Source organism: Venturia canescens, chromosome 2 (genome assembly GCF_019457755.1).
Source record: "Venturia canescens isolate UGA chromosome 2, ASM1945775v1, whole genome shotgun sequence".
Classification (NCBI taxonomy): domain Eukaryota; kingdom Metazoa; phylum Arthropoda; class Insecta; order Hymenoptera; family Ichneumonidae; genus Venturia; species Venturia canescens.
This window is the reverse complement of record NC_057422.1, coordinates 10,704,641-10,723,482: the sequence shown is the minus strand read 5'-3', so window position 1 is coordinate 10,723,482 and position 18,842 is coordinate 10,704,641. Positions and strand designations below refer to the sequence as shown.

Sequence of the window (18,842 nt, the reverse complement as noted above, 5' to 3'; positions counted from 1 at the left end):
CAAAACTTTCGATCCCTCATTATTATACACATATATCAGAGAGTCACGCAGCTTGGCGCGTCTTTTGAGAGCTCTTTGAAATGCGCAACGCGACTCGTCCCGCTCGACGCTCGTCCCGTTTAGTCACGGCCATACATAATACGGTTTAATATACGAAGAAGAACAAAAACAGGGAAGAGATAAAAAAAGCGTTTGTTCGGTTGAATCATAATCCCTCATCCGCCCGCCACACTTGCCGCTCGGTACAATACTTCGAGCCTGTACAAGCGTACACCTATCTCGTGGACTATTTGGAAAGCAGATGACGCGATCGGTCTTTACAATTGAAGCTTGCTGGCAAGTCGTGAGCGTGTCTCCTTCACAATAGTGCGTACGTTCTCTTTCCAAAAATCTTGTCCGCGTCCCGGCTCTCCTTATTCGTCATAACCAGCAGACAAGTCCAAAGAAACGTCAACGCTATAAGCGTTATTGTACGAAAGAACGCGGTCTGGAATTATGAAATATGTATGGCCTGTGTACAGGTTGATGCCTACGTGTATACGCTTACGTGTGGTCTCATTAGCATTTAAGAATTTCTTGCTACGTAGACAGTACTGGGTTTAATGTTTGTAGGCTATTCTCGTCTGGCGGCGGTCAAGCGTAATGCGGTATCAGGATCTTGGTCGTACAGTAAAATATATTATTGATCGATAAGCGGAGAGAACAAGAAAAGCAGCAGCAGCCAGACCTGCGAGGCTAGCTGTGTGTATCGAAATGCACAGGTAGATATAGACGCGGTACGTACTACATGTCTCCATATATACGAAAAGCATGTCTTTTCGCCACCTGCTTTTGTTCTGTATCTTATTTCAAATGGAGCGCAAACGTATAACGAGGCTATTTCCAGAGTTTGAAACCGGACGTCACGAGGATTGCGAGGGTATGGTTCTCGTCGTCGTTTCCCCTCGCGGCCCTGCGAAGAGCCGAATCTCGAGGACAATCGATACTTTGACGCTCGACTCGCGCCCGATCAAAGGGAGAAATGAGCGAAGAACCGAGTGCGAGATAAAAGTCTTTGGAAAGATACAACGGTAGGAACAAAACGAGCTGGAAATAGAATTCTTGGGGTATCAAATAACAATTTATTTCAAATGGTTATGGGTAATAGAGGAGCCGGGGGGATTCGAGCTGAGTACGACTGCGGCGTGTGTCCTATCTTCGCTCAGATACGAGTGTGTACGTGGAGCATTGTGAATTGCTGGAGGAAAAGCGAGGGGCGGGAGGCTTGTGAAACAACCATGTGGATCCGGTACATTTATACCTTTATATACGGAACGTATGTGAGCGAATTTGTGTATTTATATGGAGAGCTCTATAAAAGAGCGCGCGACGCAGCGCGTGGTGCATCGGACCCCGGGACCCGGAGGATCCCGCGATGGTGCCACGCCACGCCACGGTATCCTCGAGATTTTATCTCGCCTACGGCGACCGAGGCAATGAAAGGCATACCCTCTTTGTCTAACCGGGTCCATGCCCAGCAATTGTGTATGTCGCATTCTTTCGGTACGATCTAGTTGAGCGATTATTTCGACAGAGTCGCAATTTGTTGGGTGCGGCCAGTGCACACGCTGTATATACTGCACGGCCGAGCGGTGTGTGTTTCGACGTACGTTTTCTTCTCTTTTTATTCCTCCCCGCGCATGTATACGTCGCGCAACTGATTTTAAACGCGTATGTGTATGGCCTGCGCTACGTACAATTGCACGAATGTATATATAGATGTGAAAGCTGTTGGTACAGACCTCCCTGTGCAGGACGCGTATATACTCGACCCTGGAGGGCTTCTAACGTGGATAATACCCTGGATTCTCGTCTCACCCCCTCCCTCTCTTCGTCTCGTCCCTCGTACAGGATACTTACTGATACACGAGGATGAACCTGCAGGTACTTCAACGAACGTTTCTCTTTCTGTCTCGTTCCTTCGTGATGTTCGCTCTGCGAGGACACATCGTCGATACCCCTTAAAAACAAAGGTACGTCAGCTCCATTTCTTTTCATGTTACGAGCCCCATTCCCTTGCGCCCTTTTGAGATCCAACTGCGGTGTATACACACTTCGCTCGTTTCTTGCGTCGCAGCTGCGTTTCCTCGACGTTCGAGCAACGAAGTTTTCCTTCGCGCTATACATCCAGGACGACGACCTTCCCGCAGGTTCCTTCGAAGCCTTGCGCGCAACGACGGTCCTATAATTTAGCAGCTCGCGCTCCAATCGACGAGGACGACGAAAAAAACGTAAACTCGACCGTGAAAATCATCGTTACAGCGGTGGAAAAGCGGACGTCAGTGGATCTCAAATGCACTTATAACGAGGCGAACGTAAACAATTATCCTCGTCGACTTCCGCTCGTTCGAATCACTCCCGTCGAAACTTTTCAACGTCGCTCGCGATGCTCAACGCTGTAATTAGTTTTGCGACCGGAGATTTGTCGATTTGTTAATTCACGCTACCCGAGACGAGAGGAGTTCTCGGAAAATAACGTTTCAAATTTGCCGAAGTGCATCCTCCGCTAAAGACCGAGTCCTTCGAACCCTTCCGGCACTCCGATTATGCGACAGTCCCAGTTCTCCCTTCGTTTTCTTTTTCCTCGATATTGTTTTACAGCTGAGGCCATTCTTGGTCGTTCAAAAAGCAGAGGCAGTCAGGAGTAGCCGGAACAAATGTTTTCCAAGGCTCCTGCATACGATCGCAAAACCTCGTGCGCGTACACCGCCAGAGGAAAATGCTAATAACGTAAACTCTTCCATTGCTCCTATACAAACTGTAATATCCTGTGAAAATGCACATGTACGAATCGCCAGGGTCGACGAAATTTTGTATTTGGTCGAATTTGTAGCTACGAGCAGGTGCGATTTTCTCGGTTCCACTGTTTCACCAGTAACATTACTAATATATCTTTCCTTTTGCATACCTTTCTCTCTCGCTTCCTCCCTCTCCCTTTGCTTGCTCCAGCCTGGTTCCTGGTCCATGGTTGACCGAGCATACTCATTACCGCACAGACGTCGTTCTAGTGCAGCAACGTTTCTCCACCGCTGGGTCTACCGTACGTTTTCAACTCTCAGACTCGCTCTGTCCAACGTTCTCTACAAACTTCCTATACTTGGGAAAAAAGATATCTGTGCGTCGGCGTCGGAAAAAGGGTCCTCTGTAAACACATGCCTAAGCCCCTGGGCCAAGCCTCGCATCGTGCGTTTCCTACATAAACACCCCGGACGAACTTAACCGCTTTGATTACTTAATGTCTAGTCCTCTTTTTTTATTACACCATTTTATCGTATCGCTTTTCCAACAAATTCTTCATTGTCTTCCCTCAGGTGGAATCGCCAGGCTATGTGCATAGGTACGCGTTCAGCTGTTCCTTTGGGAAACACTCAACAGCTTCCTATTGTTTTGACAGCTCGTCGCAACCAAATTTGCTACATCGTTCCTTCGAGTATTTTCATAGTTAACAATTCACGCACAGCCAACATTTTATTTTACTTTTACGAGTATTTATAAATAACAGTTTTTAAATCGATATGTAAGCGACAAAAAAATTCATTTCAACATCGATTTCGTGTCATAAATTTTCATTAAAATGAACCGAATTCGTTTATTGACAAATATTTTTGCAATTGTTTCTTGGCATTCGTCGTTTTCTCTCTACACTATTTTCTTTTGTTAATAATTATTTGCTGTACTCTTATAGGCAGCATAATTATTTTCAACGATCAATAAAGATCGAACATGCAGTCGAATTCTAGATTTTTCCTTATTGCGATAGTTAAATATTTTTGTTATACAGTAGCAACAAATATTAGTTACTAATACCGTTGTTTTTTTTGTCAGTGCTAATAATAATGTACGAGGATGAAGGAACAGACTTTTCGGTGTCACATGAAGGACGTGAAGGAAACCGAATCCCGAAGAGTCCCCAACGTAGTTCTGATGGAGTCCAGTGTAAACGAAACGTTGCTTGCACTAGCCAAAAGCAACGAAGAGGTTGTGTGCCCTTCCTCTCGATGATGGTCGCTAATTCGCGCCCAGATGCTCAACAACGCGCGGTCTCGAACAAATATTTGTCGCAGCGATGTTTCAGCGTGTTTCCCGAGGTAGCACTCTCATCACGCTCCGTATAACATCCTCCTTGTTTCCTCTTTCTCTCTTCCTCCCTCTTCCATTTACTCCTAGCCCGCCTCCCTGCTTTGGAATTCTGTCGGAGTCCGCGACAAATTACTCGCGATAGATACTCTCGAGTGAGTAACATGTTTCATACAAATAACAAAGAACCTATTTTCCGACCTAATTCCACGAACTTGATTCTTCTTTCATGCTAAATTATCATCTTTTTTTCTGTTAAATTACTTCACAGCTTTTATACGGATCACGATTCTTCAAACTTTTATTGCTTGGGAAACATGTCAAAGTACATTTTTCGTAGAAGTAGTTCAGCCGTTCGATAAAGTCGATAAAGGTTCACTGTTTTGCGGTAAATTATAGTTTAAGGTCCCCCGATAACGATAAGCATAGTTCCGAGGCCTCTTACGGGGCCAAATTTTCAATTATTTCATTTACAATTTTGAGTTTTTAACACGGTATCCTATGAGAGAACTCACAATAATATTAATTGTGAAAAAATTGTACGATGTTCGAGCTTCAGAAATATTTATATCGTGAAGAAAATTTATCACAGATTCCGTTTCTTTAAAAAAAAACATTACCTTGCAGGGCTTTTAAGAAAAAAAACATGAAAAAACTTTAGTTTTTGACGCGTCGAAAGCGGATGTCAGTCATTACGTTGGACTGCTGGTAACAACTGATTGAACTTCGGGCACATCAAATTTATTTTTGAGCCTGACTCACGTACTTTCATTCGTCTAGTAGCTTCGCTTTTTTTTAATGAATTGACCATTCCTTTTTCTCGGTGCCATTACACCGATATGAACTTACTTTCGCACAATAAAAATGTTCCCTAGGTCATGTATATTACAAGTGTCACCGGTACCGATTCAATCATTAACTAGTCGCAAGTTGAAGTATAAATTTGATCTTTTATGATATTTTTAAAGCATTTTATTACTTTCTTGTGACAAAAATATTTTCAATGTAAATGTTTATTAATTTTGTTAATAACTTAGACTTCAAATTAATCAACATAAAGTAGTTACAAACTTGACTAGTCATAGAACGGCCGTTCCGAGATTTTTTTCTCACCATTTTATTACAAAGTATCGAATGAATCTCGCAATTTGTTTAAACGCAGAGTATACAGAAGAGAGCCAGCACCACAGCATTAGCAACATCAAAATGTGCATCAAAATTTTCATACCGACTTACATATTTGATAACTTGCGTCGAGGGTAAAAAAATGAAACCTCATTGGAATCGGGCAGAGTCCGAATAGTGCGACAACCGCGTGCCCGAGTTCGCTCGGCCAAATTACAAATATTGCAGCACCGGGTTGTGCAGAAATAGAGCCGAGTCGCATAGGCTTGTGCCGCACATGAATTTGCACGTAGTGACGGTTCGTTGTTTTATCGGATGTGTGCGCATAGAAAATTCATCGAGCAGGGTTCGTTTGGCACGCTAAATGTTTGCCAAATCGGTGCGCTGTGTGCTATATATGTGGCCCGCACTATTATGGCTCTAATATCTCTCCGCTGGCCGCGCGCCTATAGAGTCGAAATTCTCGTTCCCTCGGATAATTCAGAAGGTGTTAAAACGAGAAAAAGGGGAAAAAGGAGTGGAAATTCAGCTGGTCTCGCACACGAAGATTAAACTGTCGCATTGATCTCGCGTGCGCGACGTATCTGGGTTGTGTACACAAATTTCTTCCCTGAACGAGATTCGATATATCGATTAATCAGTGCCTATTTATTTACGAGAGAATTCGCCTCAATCCTGGCTATAACTTACTCCTATAGAGAAATATATTAATCTCATTTTTTCTATCTCATACTTATCTTCACCGAAAACATAAAAGGATTGAGTATACTCACGGTATATATGCGTGAGTGTCGAGAATCATTTGCCGTTGTGGAATGACGATTCGCAAAGGGGGGCCTCGACGCACACGCTCCGCAAATTAAGGTATCGTGTGATGTCCCGTTGGTAGGAACTCGTTTCGAGATCGTTTGCGCGGACACTCTTCGGGGCCCCCGTAGAGCGAGACGCATCTCGAAAATCCGAGTCAAGCAGCGAGCGATAGCTCATTAAACGCGATACACGCACAGTCGCTGGTCACCTGCTTCTTTTGAGCGAATGCCAGCGCGAGGGTAGGAATGAGCGTTGGATGAAAAAGGATAAGAGTCTGACGATAACTGTGCCTCGTACGTATTTCCTCGTGGCCAATAATCGAGAGCTTATGTAACAGGTTATTCAGTCAAGTGAGGGGGTGGGTGTGACGGAGAGGATGAGAGAAAGCGTATGCCACGCGAGAGACTTGGCCGACCAAGCGACTCGGACTCCTAATTAATCAGAGTGAGTTATGAGTAGGACAAGGGGATATCCTTCTGCTCGCGTTTATGTACTATGTCGTATGTATACAGATATACGTAGGGACACGTGTGCGCGTAAAGCCCAGAGGAGGAAGAGAGAGAGAGGTGGAGCTCGGTCATCGCGAGCAGTCTGGTGAGCGTTCCCTTATTGGCCGTTTCAAAGCCGACGTTCCGATCGAAGAAGGCCAGACGAACGCGGATTAGCAAGATGAAGGGATGGGGCGAGGGGAGGGGCTAGGTCATCACTGACCTCGGTGCCTGCTGGTCGGTTCCATGCTCTCTCAGTCGGTTCAGAAGGGACGCACGAGAGCTTTTCCTGTGTACGTGTCATTTTTTCTTTTCTCTCTGCAAGAGCATTGCAGAAAGACACCATCGGACAAAGATCTTTTGCTACTCGTCGTTTAAATGTTCTGTCGCGTTTGCTGGAATATATGAAATAACAACCAGATGGAGACTGAGAGGGAGAGGGAAAGAGTGAGAGATTCTCTAGATTTCCTCAGGGAGAGAGAGCAGGCAGAGGAACGGAAAAAAAGGAAGTTCCGGACCCTCGTTACTGAGAGATAAAAACTTACAGGAAAAGAGGCTGGCTCCTCATAAACCAACATCATCCTCTTTGACTCTTTCCTCTCTTTTGATATTGTTTTTTTCTTTCTTCCTTTCGCATAAAAATCTTCTTACAATAATACAAAGTCTTTACTCTGTTCTCGGAGGCTCCTCCCTCCGGTCCTTTAGTTTTGTTGGCCTTATTCGAGGACTACGCGCTTCATGCCCAGTCCCAATGGGACGCCGGGACGATATCGTTTACACTGATCCGTATTCCATTTTTCCATTTCATCTTTGTTCTCTGTCGTTGCTCTCTTTATCTGTCTTTATTTTTTGTATTTCTTAGAGGATCACAAAAAACGTATGTTTAAGGGGGAACGCGCATTGGTGAAGAGCCGACGGCGACAAACGCTCTCTTTTCCCTATATCTTCGTTCAATCTTTTTCTCTCGACCACCTTCCTCCCTCGGTCTCGCTCTCTGTCTCGTTTATGAGAACGAAACATTGCAGCAGCAGGCTCGCGCCGTTAGTCGGGCACCGAACGAAACACGCTTCGGGCTTTTTCCCGTAAATTGAAAATCCAGAATGCATCCACATGTGAACTCACGCCCAAATATCTGGGAACATGGAACCGTAATTTTTTAAAACCATCTCGATTCTCACTTCGTACACACGAGCATGATTTATTTCAACTTAGATAATTCAAACCCGAAAAACACAGCTGCTCCCGATACTCGGCACAAGTTTTATCGCTGCTTTTATCAGAGACGCGAAGGGCCTCCGAAAGGGTCAGTTTTTTGGACCCGGTCCTCTAGAAACTGTCGAAGGTAACACCTGTATTGAGATAAAGTCGAGCAACCCTTTTAAAATCTTTTGAACTGACGTTTAATTATCGTTAAGTAGAAAATACGAGATAACGAGATCTCGTTCCGCGCGTTTGATCACTTCATTAGACGTCTCGCGATGGCGCCTCTAAAGAGCCTTTTTCCAACCGCTTTTTCATTGACGACCCAGCACCTGCTGCACACTTGTCGTCATCCGATGTCAAAGGTCACATGTGCATCCTATGGAAACTGAATTTATTTGAGAATGAGTTGAAACGATTTGAATTTACAGGCTCGACGATTGCAACCGTCTTCTTAACGAGCGATATAGAATAATTTTGAAACTGCAGCGCGCAGCATCTTATGCTCCTTCCTCTTAACTTACAGCCTCCTGTCATAGGTCACTTCCGCGCGAGATAAAGCAACGCGGTAACCCCATCGACATCACTGGAATTGCTTCATAACAAATTAATCTTGAAGAACTATTTGAAAATACACTAAATCACCAGGGAGAGCTATCGTAGCACGAAGTTCCAAGCAGATAAAAGTCACTCTCGCTCGTGAAACCCTCGCTGACTGTGCGTATTTTCTTTTATTTATCGTATCTCTGACAGCCCATAAGCGAGGTGACTAATTAACGCGTTGATAAGTCCCAGGCAGGAGCTCTTTATAAATTCAGTGGACACGTTGTTGAAGAAGCAATCGAAAGATGTAGAATTAGGATTGGATCGATTAGCCAGCACGCGATACATTTAACAAATGGAATATACTCGGAGCGTGCTCGTGCCGTTTTCTCCAGCATCCCCCCTCTCCGTCTTCTCATCACGTTTATCCAATTTTCAGTCGTTAGGAAAGCTAAAGCGCCTCATCTTATGTGAAATACGCGCGGCTGCGTATGTGTGCATGCTCATGTCTGTAAGCCGGTATGTGCCGGACGCGTCTCGTGTCGTCGATAACGAGACGTCGGCCGGAAACTGGCTACACGTGTTCAGATTTATCACCCACGCTCTCTCCTTCTCCCCCCTCTTTTCTTCTTCTTCTTTCGCATCGCAGGGTCCATACGCGCGAGGGCTTTGCCACTCTGCACACGCTCGTTCATCCTCAACCGTAGTTGAAACATCCTTCGATGGAATTATCCTACATAATCCCTTGTACAATATTTTTAACGATTCCCGCCTGATATACAATCCTCGGCGGGGTATTAATTTTCATTCTCGGAGAGTGGATCGTTCGCGAGCCACTTTCAATATTCCCTTTTCTCTTATTTTTCTCTCTTTCGCTCTCTCCCTTAAAGACGCGCGATTCGTATATCATTCGACGAAGGAATTACAAAGACGAAAGCTTCTATTTCGCTATCCCTCATTTTTTCAGTGGAATATTGTTCGACCGTGTGGCTTTTCAAAGCAACTTATCAGCCACTGATTGTATGCTTCGCTCGGAACAAATCGTATTCTCGGCGGCATGGATACGCGCCGTGAAAATTGAAAAAAGGGTGAACACGCTCAATGGAAAGCACGAGAGTTTACCTTCCCCTCGTACATAAATAAATTGTTGCATCCTTTCACTAAAGGAATTCAGTTTAGGTATTCATCTCGCCCGGAGCGAATTCGATCCTGAGAAACTCTCGGGGGGTTGCCTTTCGAATATTCCTTTGCTCCGTATCCATGTATGATTATATATCTCTATACCCGTGACTTATCGTGCGTGCGCTCAGAAGCGTTTCCAGATTTTTCACCCCACGCGGCACGAACTTTCAAACTCCTTTGGAGTGAGCTAATGTCGAAGAAGAAATGAAAAAAAAAACAAACGAAAATAACGAAGCTCCGTGACGTTTGGATCGAGCGTTCTTCCAGTTAATTTATAATATTGCTCTCATATTTCACTGAAGTTCAGACTGTATATAAACCGTATGAAATATGTCGTTGTATGTTTACAGTACACGTGCTCGTTACCCGGCCCAATTCACAGCTAGAGAAACAGTCATCGCTCGTTATAAAATCATCGATTCGAATACGATTTTGTTACCCGGCCCAATTCACAGCTAGAGAAACAGTCATCGCTCGTTATAAAATCATCGATTCGAATACGATTTTGTTTTGAGTTCAATTTTGCTTCATCGTATATCGTGATGAAGGAACATTGAGCTGAGCATTCGCAGGGGAACTCGTTAAGCACTAGTTCGAGTTAACCCGCAGTAGCCATCGAAATTCCAATTTTCCTACCTCAGTTCTTTCCCTTTTTTTTTGTTTTGTACACAGAAACTGTGGAACTCCCCTCAGGAATTATTGATTTTTAATTAGAAACTTTATAACATGATTTTTTCGTACGAGCTGCAGCTTTGCTGCATGCGGCGTGTTTCGGCGGCGGAAAAGCTTCGTCGTAACTGGTAGTTAATATTTCGAGGACCACGGAGGAAAATCGGTCGAAAGATTCGACTAAGATTACGATTTTTCAAACTTCTATGCTGTGCCCCGTGACGATGCAGTTCGAAAAAATAAAATAAAATAAAACGGCCTTCAAACGAGGTCTCTTTCTCTCTCGCTCGTCGCCCCGCCTAACTTATTTCTCCCAGAACCCGCTGTTATTCTTGTTCCCTCGGGTCTCTCTCGCTCCACCCAGAATGTTTCTAATTACAGGCCAGCGTCCGTTCTTTCCTTTTCTCCTTCTGTCTCTCTCGCTCCCTCTTTTGCTCCCTTTCCCTTTATTCGACGAGAGCGCCCGAAGCTTCCAAACCGTTTCGTAAAAAAAGAACTGAACGAGAGAAGCATTGGAAATTCAAATGATCGATTTCCCAGTGCAACCTCCGACGAAAAGGGAAGAAAAAAGTGCTTTATTTCATCAGAGACCGCCAACTTTTTTGCCCCAAAGTACACAATCAATTGCGAAAAGTGTGATGGCAAAAGTGGCGCGTAACAAAAAATTGTACGAGCCTTCTCATCATCTAATTCACACTGTTTTTTCGGTGGACCTTTCTTATCCGCTACCAGAATAATTTTGTTTTATTATTGCACTACCTTGATAACGACATCCGTGAAACACGATAATTACTAGTCATTCGACGCTTTCATAAGACGGATCAATCGAAAATTTTGCTTTCGTTCTACGAGTGCATGACCGTTTGCACACTTGACAACCTAATTACGGAGTTTCACGAGCGAGAGGGGCTTTTACCCGCTGGTACTATTTAATTTACGAACCTCCGGTGCGTTCATCGAAAGCAAACACCGCGTCATCCTGTACCGGTCCAACTTTTGCTTCGGAATTTTTGTTTCCCGCTTCACCATCCTATAGAATTATCAATTAACCAGCTGAAAGGTTCACCAAACTCTACGCCATGTTTAACTAATATTTACGAGAAGCCATGTCCGCTTAATATCCGCATCTGCATACATATGCCACACGACTTGACACCAATCACGTAAAATATTCATGAATATGCAAGTCCTCGTAGGCGAAAACGAGGTACAAACTATTCCTGACCTACTTATAATCGAACGTACCAAAATAGCGAATTATCGAGTAGATATTTGTCATTGAACCGTTTTTACAGGCTCTTTCTCGCTGCACAGTTGGAATCGACTGAATATTTTATACTGCAAATTCGAAATACCCTGGTCCTAACTTTAGCCAGGACTCGGATTTTCATGTTCGGAAAGAAGTTATGCACAGAAAAAGGGAGTCAAAGTGCGGAGGCGCTGAAAGCTCAGTAATTGCTGAACTTATCGAAAATCTAAATGCGTAACAAAAGTTAGAGAGCAATCTCTCTCTCGAGCTCGTCATTTTCATCGAAATAACTCGCTTCCGGAAATCGCAAATTCAAGTTTTTCAGACTCGTTTGCTAAGAAGGGAATCCGATGAGTATTTTTATTTCTCAAAATCCATTCATAAACAGCGGAGCGATAATTTTGATTGTTTGGATTTCGTGGTGGAAAAATGATTCAAAATGAAAGTGGAGCAAAGGGACAGCACGGGAGGTTGACCAAAGCTTTTCGAGAAGATGCAAAACTTGCCAACTCTCTCGCTCGTGGAAGAAACTTTGAAAAGTTTGCCAGGAAGATGGGGGAAACAGGTTTTAATGCGATTTTTTTCTCTCGTATTTGTATCATTATTTCTGGATAAAAACACTTTGGGAGGATAAAGTAATGAGCTACGTGGGTTTGACAAGCGTATCCGTGGCATTAAGGGTGCGGGTACATGCCGACCTGAAAGCTGCGGAGTATATACGTATCGCGATGATCCAGCCATCGCCAGAGTGGATGGACCGATGCTGCAATTGTCGAGTTAAATGGATATTTTAACTTCCCGCAGCGTCAGCCTAAGAAAACTTTTACTCTATTAATTGCCACTTTAGTCGAATTATGCAAGCGTCCCGTTATTCCAACGAGGCCGTACTTCTCGTTTCAACCCCTTCCCACCCTTAACTTTTCGAGTTACGCCGCAGTCTTTAAACTCGTTTTTATTCACGCTTCACCCACTCAGCTCTCTCTCTCGTGAAACGTTATCTCCTACTTTTTGCTGCTTCTCCTACGAGCTTTGCCACATTTTACTTTCTCTTTCTCTATTACTCTCGTTATTTTTCTCATTTATTATAGTTTCGTTAAATATACTTTTCGCTTTATACTATGTCGCCCAACCGCATGTCATTCGTCAAAAGCTTTTGTTGCTCCAACGTCGCCCTATTGAATAACTGTCGTCCCACATACTGTAAACTTCTCGTCAAATGCAACAACTCTACGTCCTCTCGAAGATTTTTCCCATTTAAAAGCTTATTCGTGGAAAATGTAATCCGAGATTATCAATCTGATACGACGCACGCCGATGACTTGCTACCTTTTGCCACTGATACACTCATCCTTCACAGTGGTTTATAAAATGTCTGTTTCTTGCAATCTGGGTTTTCACTGGCCCGTATCATTCTGCTCGGGATTTTATACTGAAATGTGGAGAAAAATATAAAATCGCGTGTTCAGCCATTTCCAAAGGTCTATTTTCACGTGTTCCACTGTTTTTTCATTCCACTCGTGATTCATTGAGTGAGTCAAGTGAAAAATTGTCTGTCTCAGATTCAGGTGATGTTTCGAAAGGAAGGAAGTATGTCACTGAAACGTTTCGAATCAGAATGGAATTCCGACAGTGGAGAAACTTGAAATATGTATTTTTTGAAAACGCGATTTTGCGATGATTCTCGAAGGAAACAAGTTCTCAAGGAAACAGATCGAAAAGTCTAACGTGCATAATTTATCTCGCAGGAGAAGGAAAAATTTATATTTTTTGCCAATTGGCAAACTACAATCGTCTTTCGTTTTCCGTGGGAGATAAAGACAGCGAAAGGAGCTCTTTTGAAAATAATTTATGAAAGAATTAAGAAGTGAACCCACGGGATGACTCCGAAATATTGCTTCCACGCCCTCCGCATCGGCCGGGGAACGCCTTTGAAGGAATGGACCACGTCTCACCTGTGTATTCTGACCGTCAAGAACGATCTTAAAATTAAAAAAAAAAAAAAAAAGGGAGAATAAAGAAAAAAGCGTAAATACCGCTCTAACCAAACAGCGGCGAGTATATTTCGAAAAAAAGAATAAAACGTTTTCACGCTCGCTCATATATTTCCAAGGGTCAACCAAATAAAATTTAATCATTTTGTTGTTTTTGTTTCTTTATTTCGTTCGTACGCTCGATTGCTATTAGTACGCTTGTTTTCCCTTCCCCGCTGGTTCATCGATTTCTTCATTGATCCTTATAGAATAAGGAACATCGTGGATCGTTGTATCGTTACGAACATTCCTACCGTTATGTAGAATGTCTGCCACGAGTAGGTGCTTGAAACTCATCCACCTGTCAACAGGGCGTTACTCTTTTTCTTCAAAGACGATCTTGAGGGATCGTTAACTCTTTTACACGTAGAGCCTCATCTCAGTTTGAAAAATTGATTATATTTCATGATTCACTGTTGCTCGCATACCTTCGATTCGTTACAAAGTGCTTCAATAACTTCTCTTGAGTTGGGTATTTCGATTCCATAAATAGCTTCACACGTTCCCATATGTTTGCACGATTATGCTCCAAGAGCCAGTATCGAGGAACCAGCAAACATCGAACAGGTGTTATTGACACTATTCGACGATTACGCATCTCCTCTCCTATTCCCATTTCGAAGAAAACCATTGAATTTGAAAGTATGATAAGATGGTGCCTTTGTCTCATTGAAATTCGGGTCATGAGACAGTTTTTCTTCCAACGAAACGCTCGTGCGTCATACGCAACAGAAAAAACTCATTTTTTCTTCGTGTGCTGAGCCTCTGACGGGCTGAGCAATCGGAAGAATTTTTTTCACTGTTAATACTCGAGCACGTTTGACGAACGTTAATAAACGACTAATAATTTTCCCAACGAGATCCCAAATACATTTTTCGTAAATCGACTCTGTTGGAGTTCCGCTCGAATGTTACGTTCCTCTTATTTTACACGACTTCGAAAATCCTTATGAACTATTATCGCGAAAATGATGTACCCACCCAAGCCGAAGCAGGCGCCTCTGAAAAATTTGCAAATTTGCATGAAAACGGTACGAACTCCCGGTGGGTACTGATGTTGCGAAGATACCGACGGTTCTCTCATGAGCATTGCTGCAACTTCGGTTATTTCGTGCCACTGATTAACCTGTCGAGTTGTTTTCCAAGTTTACCAAAGTAGTTTTGCTAATTGCCAACATTTATTAGTTTGTAAACATACGTATCACGTAGCCAAATCAAATTGACGAATTAGTACGAAGTTCCAAGACAAATAATGAAATTAAGAGACGAACTTAGTTGTGCAATGCTCTCTTCGAGCTCAGCAAAATTTAGCTCATTTTATTTTTATCGATAAAAACTCACGACATCCTGAAGGGTGGTCGTGATGGTGCTTATTCGTTCAGCATCGATTCTGCCGGCAGGTTTTGACAACACTTTCGATTCAGCAGGATCAAGCGACAGATCGTCACCTTCGGTTGATTTATCGTCTTTCACCTACAAATTGTGAGCTGTCAAATCAAGCTTTTTTTCTTATTTCGATAAATCACGAGTAATCGCGAAAACTTTTCTTTGTTTAGGAGCCACTCGAACTTTCTGTCATTACATTTACTCGTTCGAAAAACTTAGTTAGTTTCATTCTATGGTTTTCGTTAGTGAATGAACGAACATTATCGAACGATGCAAACGAATACCTCAATTTTCGAATACCGAAAATGTGAACGTGTACTTCGTGAATGGCAGTTTTGCGACAAGTTTTCAAAGTTTTTTTTTACTGCTTCATTGGTAAAAGTGTCGTTCACCACCGACCGTGGGCATTTCACCATAAAAATGTTTTTTTTTATATTCAATTTCACGAAAATGGTACAGACGATCGATGGCAAATTCGTAAGTGAAGTTTGAAGTAAATGGTGACGTTTCGCTGCTCGTCGCGAGAATTCTTAAATTTATTTCTACGTTCTAAAAAAGTACCTCAATAAAATGGTGGGTCTCACGTTTGTCGTTGCGAATTATTCCTCGAGCACGATCGATAGAAGTTTGGGAAGACTCATCAGGCTCGTAAAGCTTGAACTTCACATTATCGAAAGACTTTTCTTCTTGAATAATAATGTGCTCGATCAAACGACATTCCCCAGCCAATATAAAGTACACGTAATTCACCATGCCTTTGCCGTCGCCTAGTAAAACCTTTAGTGATTCATTTCGATGTAGTGATTAGCCGTAAATTCATAATGCCGACACATTCACTCGAGTCTCTCCGTTAAAAGCGGAATATGAACTTTGCCAGACTTATTGTTTCAATGCATTCAAGCTTTAATATTTACTGGCTAAGATTTAAAGTTTCATTTAAAGATCTTTCGTCTACCGGATGCTAGACGAAATTCTCTTAATAAAATACAAGTTTCTATTTCAATTCAGACATCTAGAGATTAAAGTTACAATTGCATCGCGAGAAACGCAATAAACAACATCAATCAGTCTTTGGAACCTAGTCGAGTTTAAGTAGCAATAAAAATCACATTAAAAATAAACTAATTGACATGAATATTTTCCTGACTCGACACACGATTAAAATTTAATGGACGTACTATCGCAAAGAATGCAGTTTGTAATAAATCCTTCGAGACCTACATTTTTCTTTGGTACGATTGGCTCGAAGTTTTTAGCAAAAATTTTTGGAGTCAATAATTACTAATAGGGGCTAAAAAACGAGCAGAAGATTGGATCAAATGCTACTGGACTTCGAATTTGGCACTGAAGATATTATATTTTCATTATTTTCAAGAAAACATTTCAAAGACTTGAAAATTTTTTATCATTCTCTAGAGTGTATTGATTTTATTTTTAAAATAATGGCAATCGCGTTTTCCTTTGTAAATTGATGAAAAATTCATTTTTTCAATACAGTAAACTGTTGTTCATAGAGTTCGTGAATCCGTGGAATTTCGGAATTGATAAATGACGAATGTACAGTTTCATATTTGTTGGGTTTAAAGTTATGGAATAATTGAGAAAGAGGCGGGACGAAATATGTCAACAGGGTTGGAAAAAATGGAATGTGCCTCAGGCGCTCACCTCGTTCGGCTCGAAATTCTTGATTTTACTCAAAATACAACACTCCCGTATCGTACTCTCGTCCCATGCTTTGAAATAATTGAATGTGACGAGAGCATCTTGCAAAATGCTCCAGTCCCGAAGTAAAATATTTTTCAAGATACGATCGAAATCGATTTTGGCGATATAGAAAAGATCGACCGATGCTGCAAGATAAAGCGAGCTGATTTTATCTCCGAATCGAGTACAGCGACGAATTGTCGAATACAAAATGTTTACGCTGAGAAAAAACAATACGAATATACTTTTACTCGTGACGGTTGTTGTTCTTGGGATCGAGTGTAGCAGCGCTATCTCTCCGAACATATCGCCCGGTCCCATCGTACCGATCTTGACCTCGGTGATATCCCCTTCGATACATTGAATCGATAATAAGTTCAGTTAACTCTTTCTCTTTCTTACATGGAAATCGTTTTCAATCGTTACTCGGCACTTTTCGATCGGTTTTTAACTTTCGTCCGCGCTTCACCTCGCGACTCCAAAATCTTATAACATTTTCAACCTGAATTAAAATAACATGCAAATCGCTCGAATTGCCGCCGGTTTTTTCCTCCGCAAACTGACCCTCCGATCGATTTTTACCCCATGAAATATTTATAGTTCGTCTTTGCATACCATTAACACGGGCGAACGAATTCGTAAAAATCTCAAACTGAACCGAGTGAAAATCCAACTGAAAGGTGCCGATTTTCCCACCGATTCAATACTTTTTTTCAACTTTAACTCCCCTACTGGGCCCCAACAACTATACGTGAACTTTTTGACAACGTTTTTGATAAAATAATCATACCGATCGTCAAGCAAATAAAATAACGATGAAAAAATCGTTTAGTTCTCCCGATTTTTATCGAAAACTGGTGGAAGTTACTGGAAACACTCGATTTTTAAGCACTTACCGGTAACACTGTCGGTAACGGTTTTAGTCAGAAGTACGTCGCCCTTAGCGATATAATAGAGTGAAAAAGCGGGATGTCCTTGTCGAACAATGACCCTTCCAGGCCCCAAATATTGATACTGGCAAACAGCTGCGACGGCTTGTTTCAAGTTGTCCGGATATTTTCTGAAGGCGCGAAGTGTTTTAATCAAATGCAAAATGTGTGTTTTTTCATCCTTCGTTCTTCGAGAAAGTTTGGTCAGAAGGGCTGATCGATCCTGGGGAACAACGATGTTGTGATTTGTTAGGAACGAATAATGAGAAGTTAGAATTAATGAGAAGTCGTTTGATTTTTCTAAAAACCTCCATCGTCAGCCCTTTCTTCTCCTGCTTTTTTCCTCGCTGTGCCATTTTAACATTGACAGCAACGTCATCGCCGATTTCTTCGGGAATGGGATCACCCCCGATCCAGTCCGAATACTCGATGACACGTCTCACGATTGACCGGAAGAAATAGCGACCACGTAACTTCCCGATCTGTCATTGTCATAAAAAAAAACTAGCAAAGTCGTCGTCGTACGAACCGATTTGCCTCGAAGTTGAATCGGTTGGCAACTACCATTTTAACTATTGAAATTCTAAAATTCAACTAATTCTAAAGGACTTACGAACGACTTTTCCGACTTTAATTTTGTCGATAAATTCCCCAGCGTGTCGCGCAACGACACTCTTCTTTGCATACTTACAAATTATTTAAATCAACGATTTTTACGAACACTCAAGGGTTTTTTTTGACAGGCGACTCGTTGCCTTTGCTGCGAAAAAATAGAGACCAGCTTCGTCCATCATGTTTTGTCAATAATGTCGTTACCACGTAATTTCTGTCAGGATCGATCTTGCCACGGTAAAAAGGAATTTGTATCACGAAAGAAAACAAATTGGTCAACTTTTTTTTCTTCTTGATAACCCATAAATTATGTACAAACTCTCTTTGGACACACGTTTTTCACCGTGGCTAAAATTGATTCAATACATTTTTTCTTATGCTGCAGTATTTCGCATGATATTTACTATAATCTTCATCCTAGTTATTCTACAGTCAATATTTTTCGAAGTTGTTACCTTCGGAGTACTCAATTAGTATATGGAATGAAAAATCGCATTTTACCAATTGTCGATAATGTAGGAGTTACGGGTTTGATACTTGAAACACTTATTGGGTTTTTAGAGTGTTGCCATCTGAAGATTTTGATGTACCAAAATGCTTGGCTATTTTCCTGTGAGAACGTAAATGACACTTCGAAGTTGTCACATATTCGTTAAATAGCACAATGAATACGAATTTATATGCTTATTATGTGTTAATTATCAAGGATAACTTGACTTTTGTTCGTTCATTCCGAAAATTTTATACTTATGATCGCAGCGAACTGATGGTCAAATTGAAAAGTTTTGTGCTGCTCGAT

General features: G+C 42.0%; 1 protein-coding gene across 2 annotated transcripts; it reads right to left on the bottom strand.

Moving 5' to 3' along the window:
* Positions 1-13,535: 13,535 nt before the first annotated feature.
* On the bottom strand, positions 13,536-18,755 carry LOC122406409 (uncharacterized). 2 transcript variants are annotated; one of them, XM_043411838.1, is made up of 10 exons: positions 18,045-18,755; positions 17,740-17,913; positions 17,399-17,654; positions 16,748-16,852; positions 16,464-16,648; positions 15,360-15,575; positions 14,754-14,885; positions 14,394-14,538; positions 13,841-14,018; positions 13,536-13,713 (listed from the first exon to the last, which is right to left on the bottom strand). In XM_043411838.1, exons 1-10 carry the CDS (start codon positions 18,114-18,116, stop codon positions 13,563-13,565), a joined length of 1,614 nt encoding a protein of 537 aa, XP_043267773.1. In that variant the 5' UTR covers positions 18,117-18,755; the 3' UTR covers positions 13,536-13,562. The 2 variants fall into 2 exon arrangements, with proteins under 2 accessions (XP_043267773.1, XP_043267774.1); XM_043411839.1 differs by having other exon boundaries at positions 16,754-16,852.
* Between the last annotated feature and the right edge of the window lie 87 nt (positions 18,756-18,842).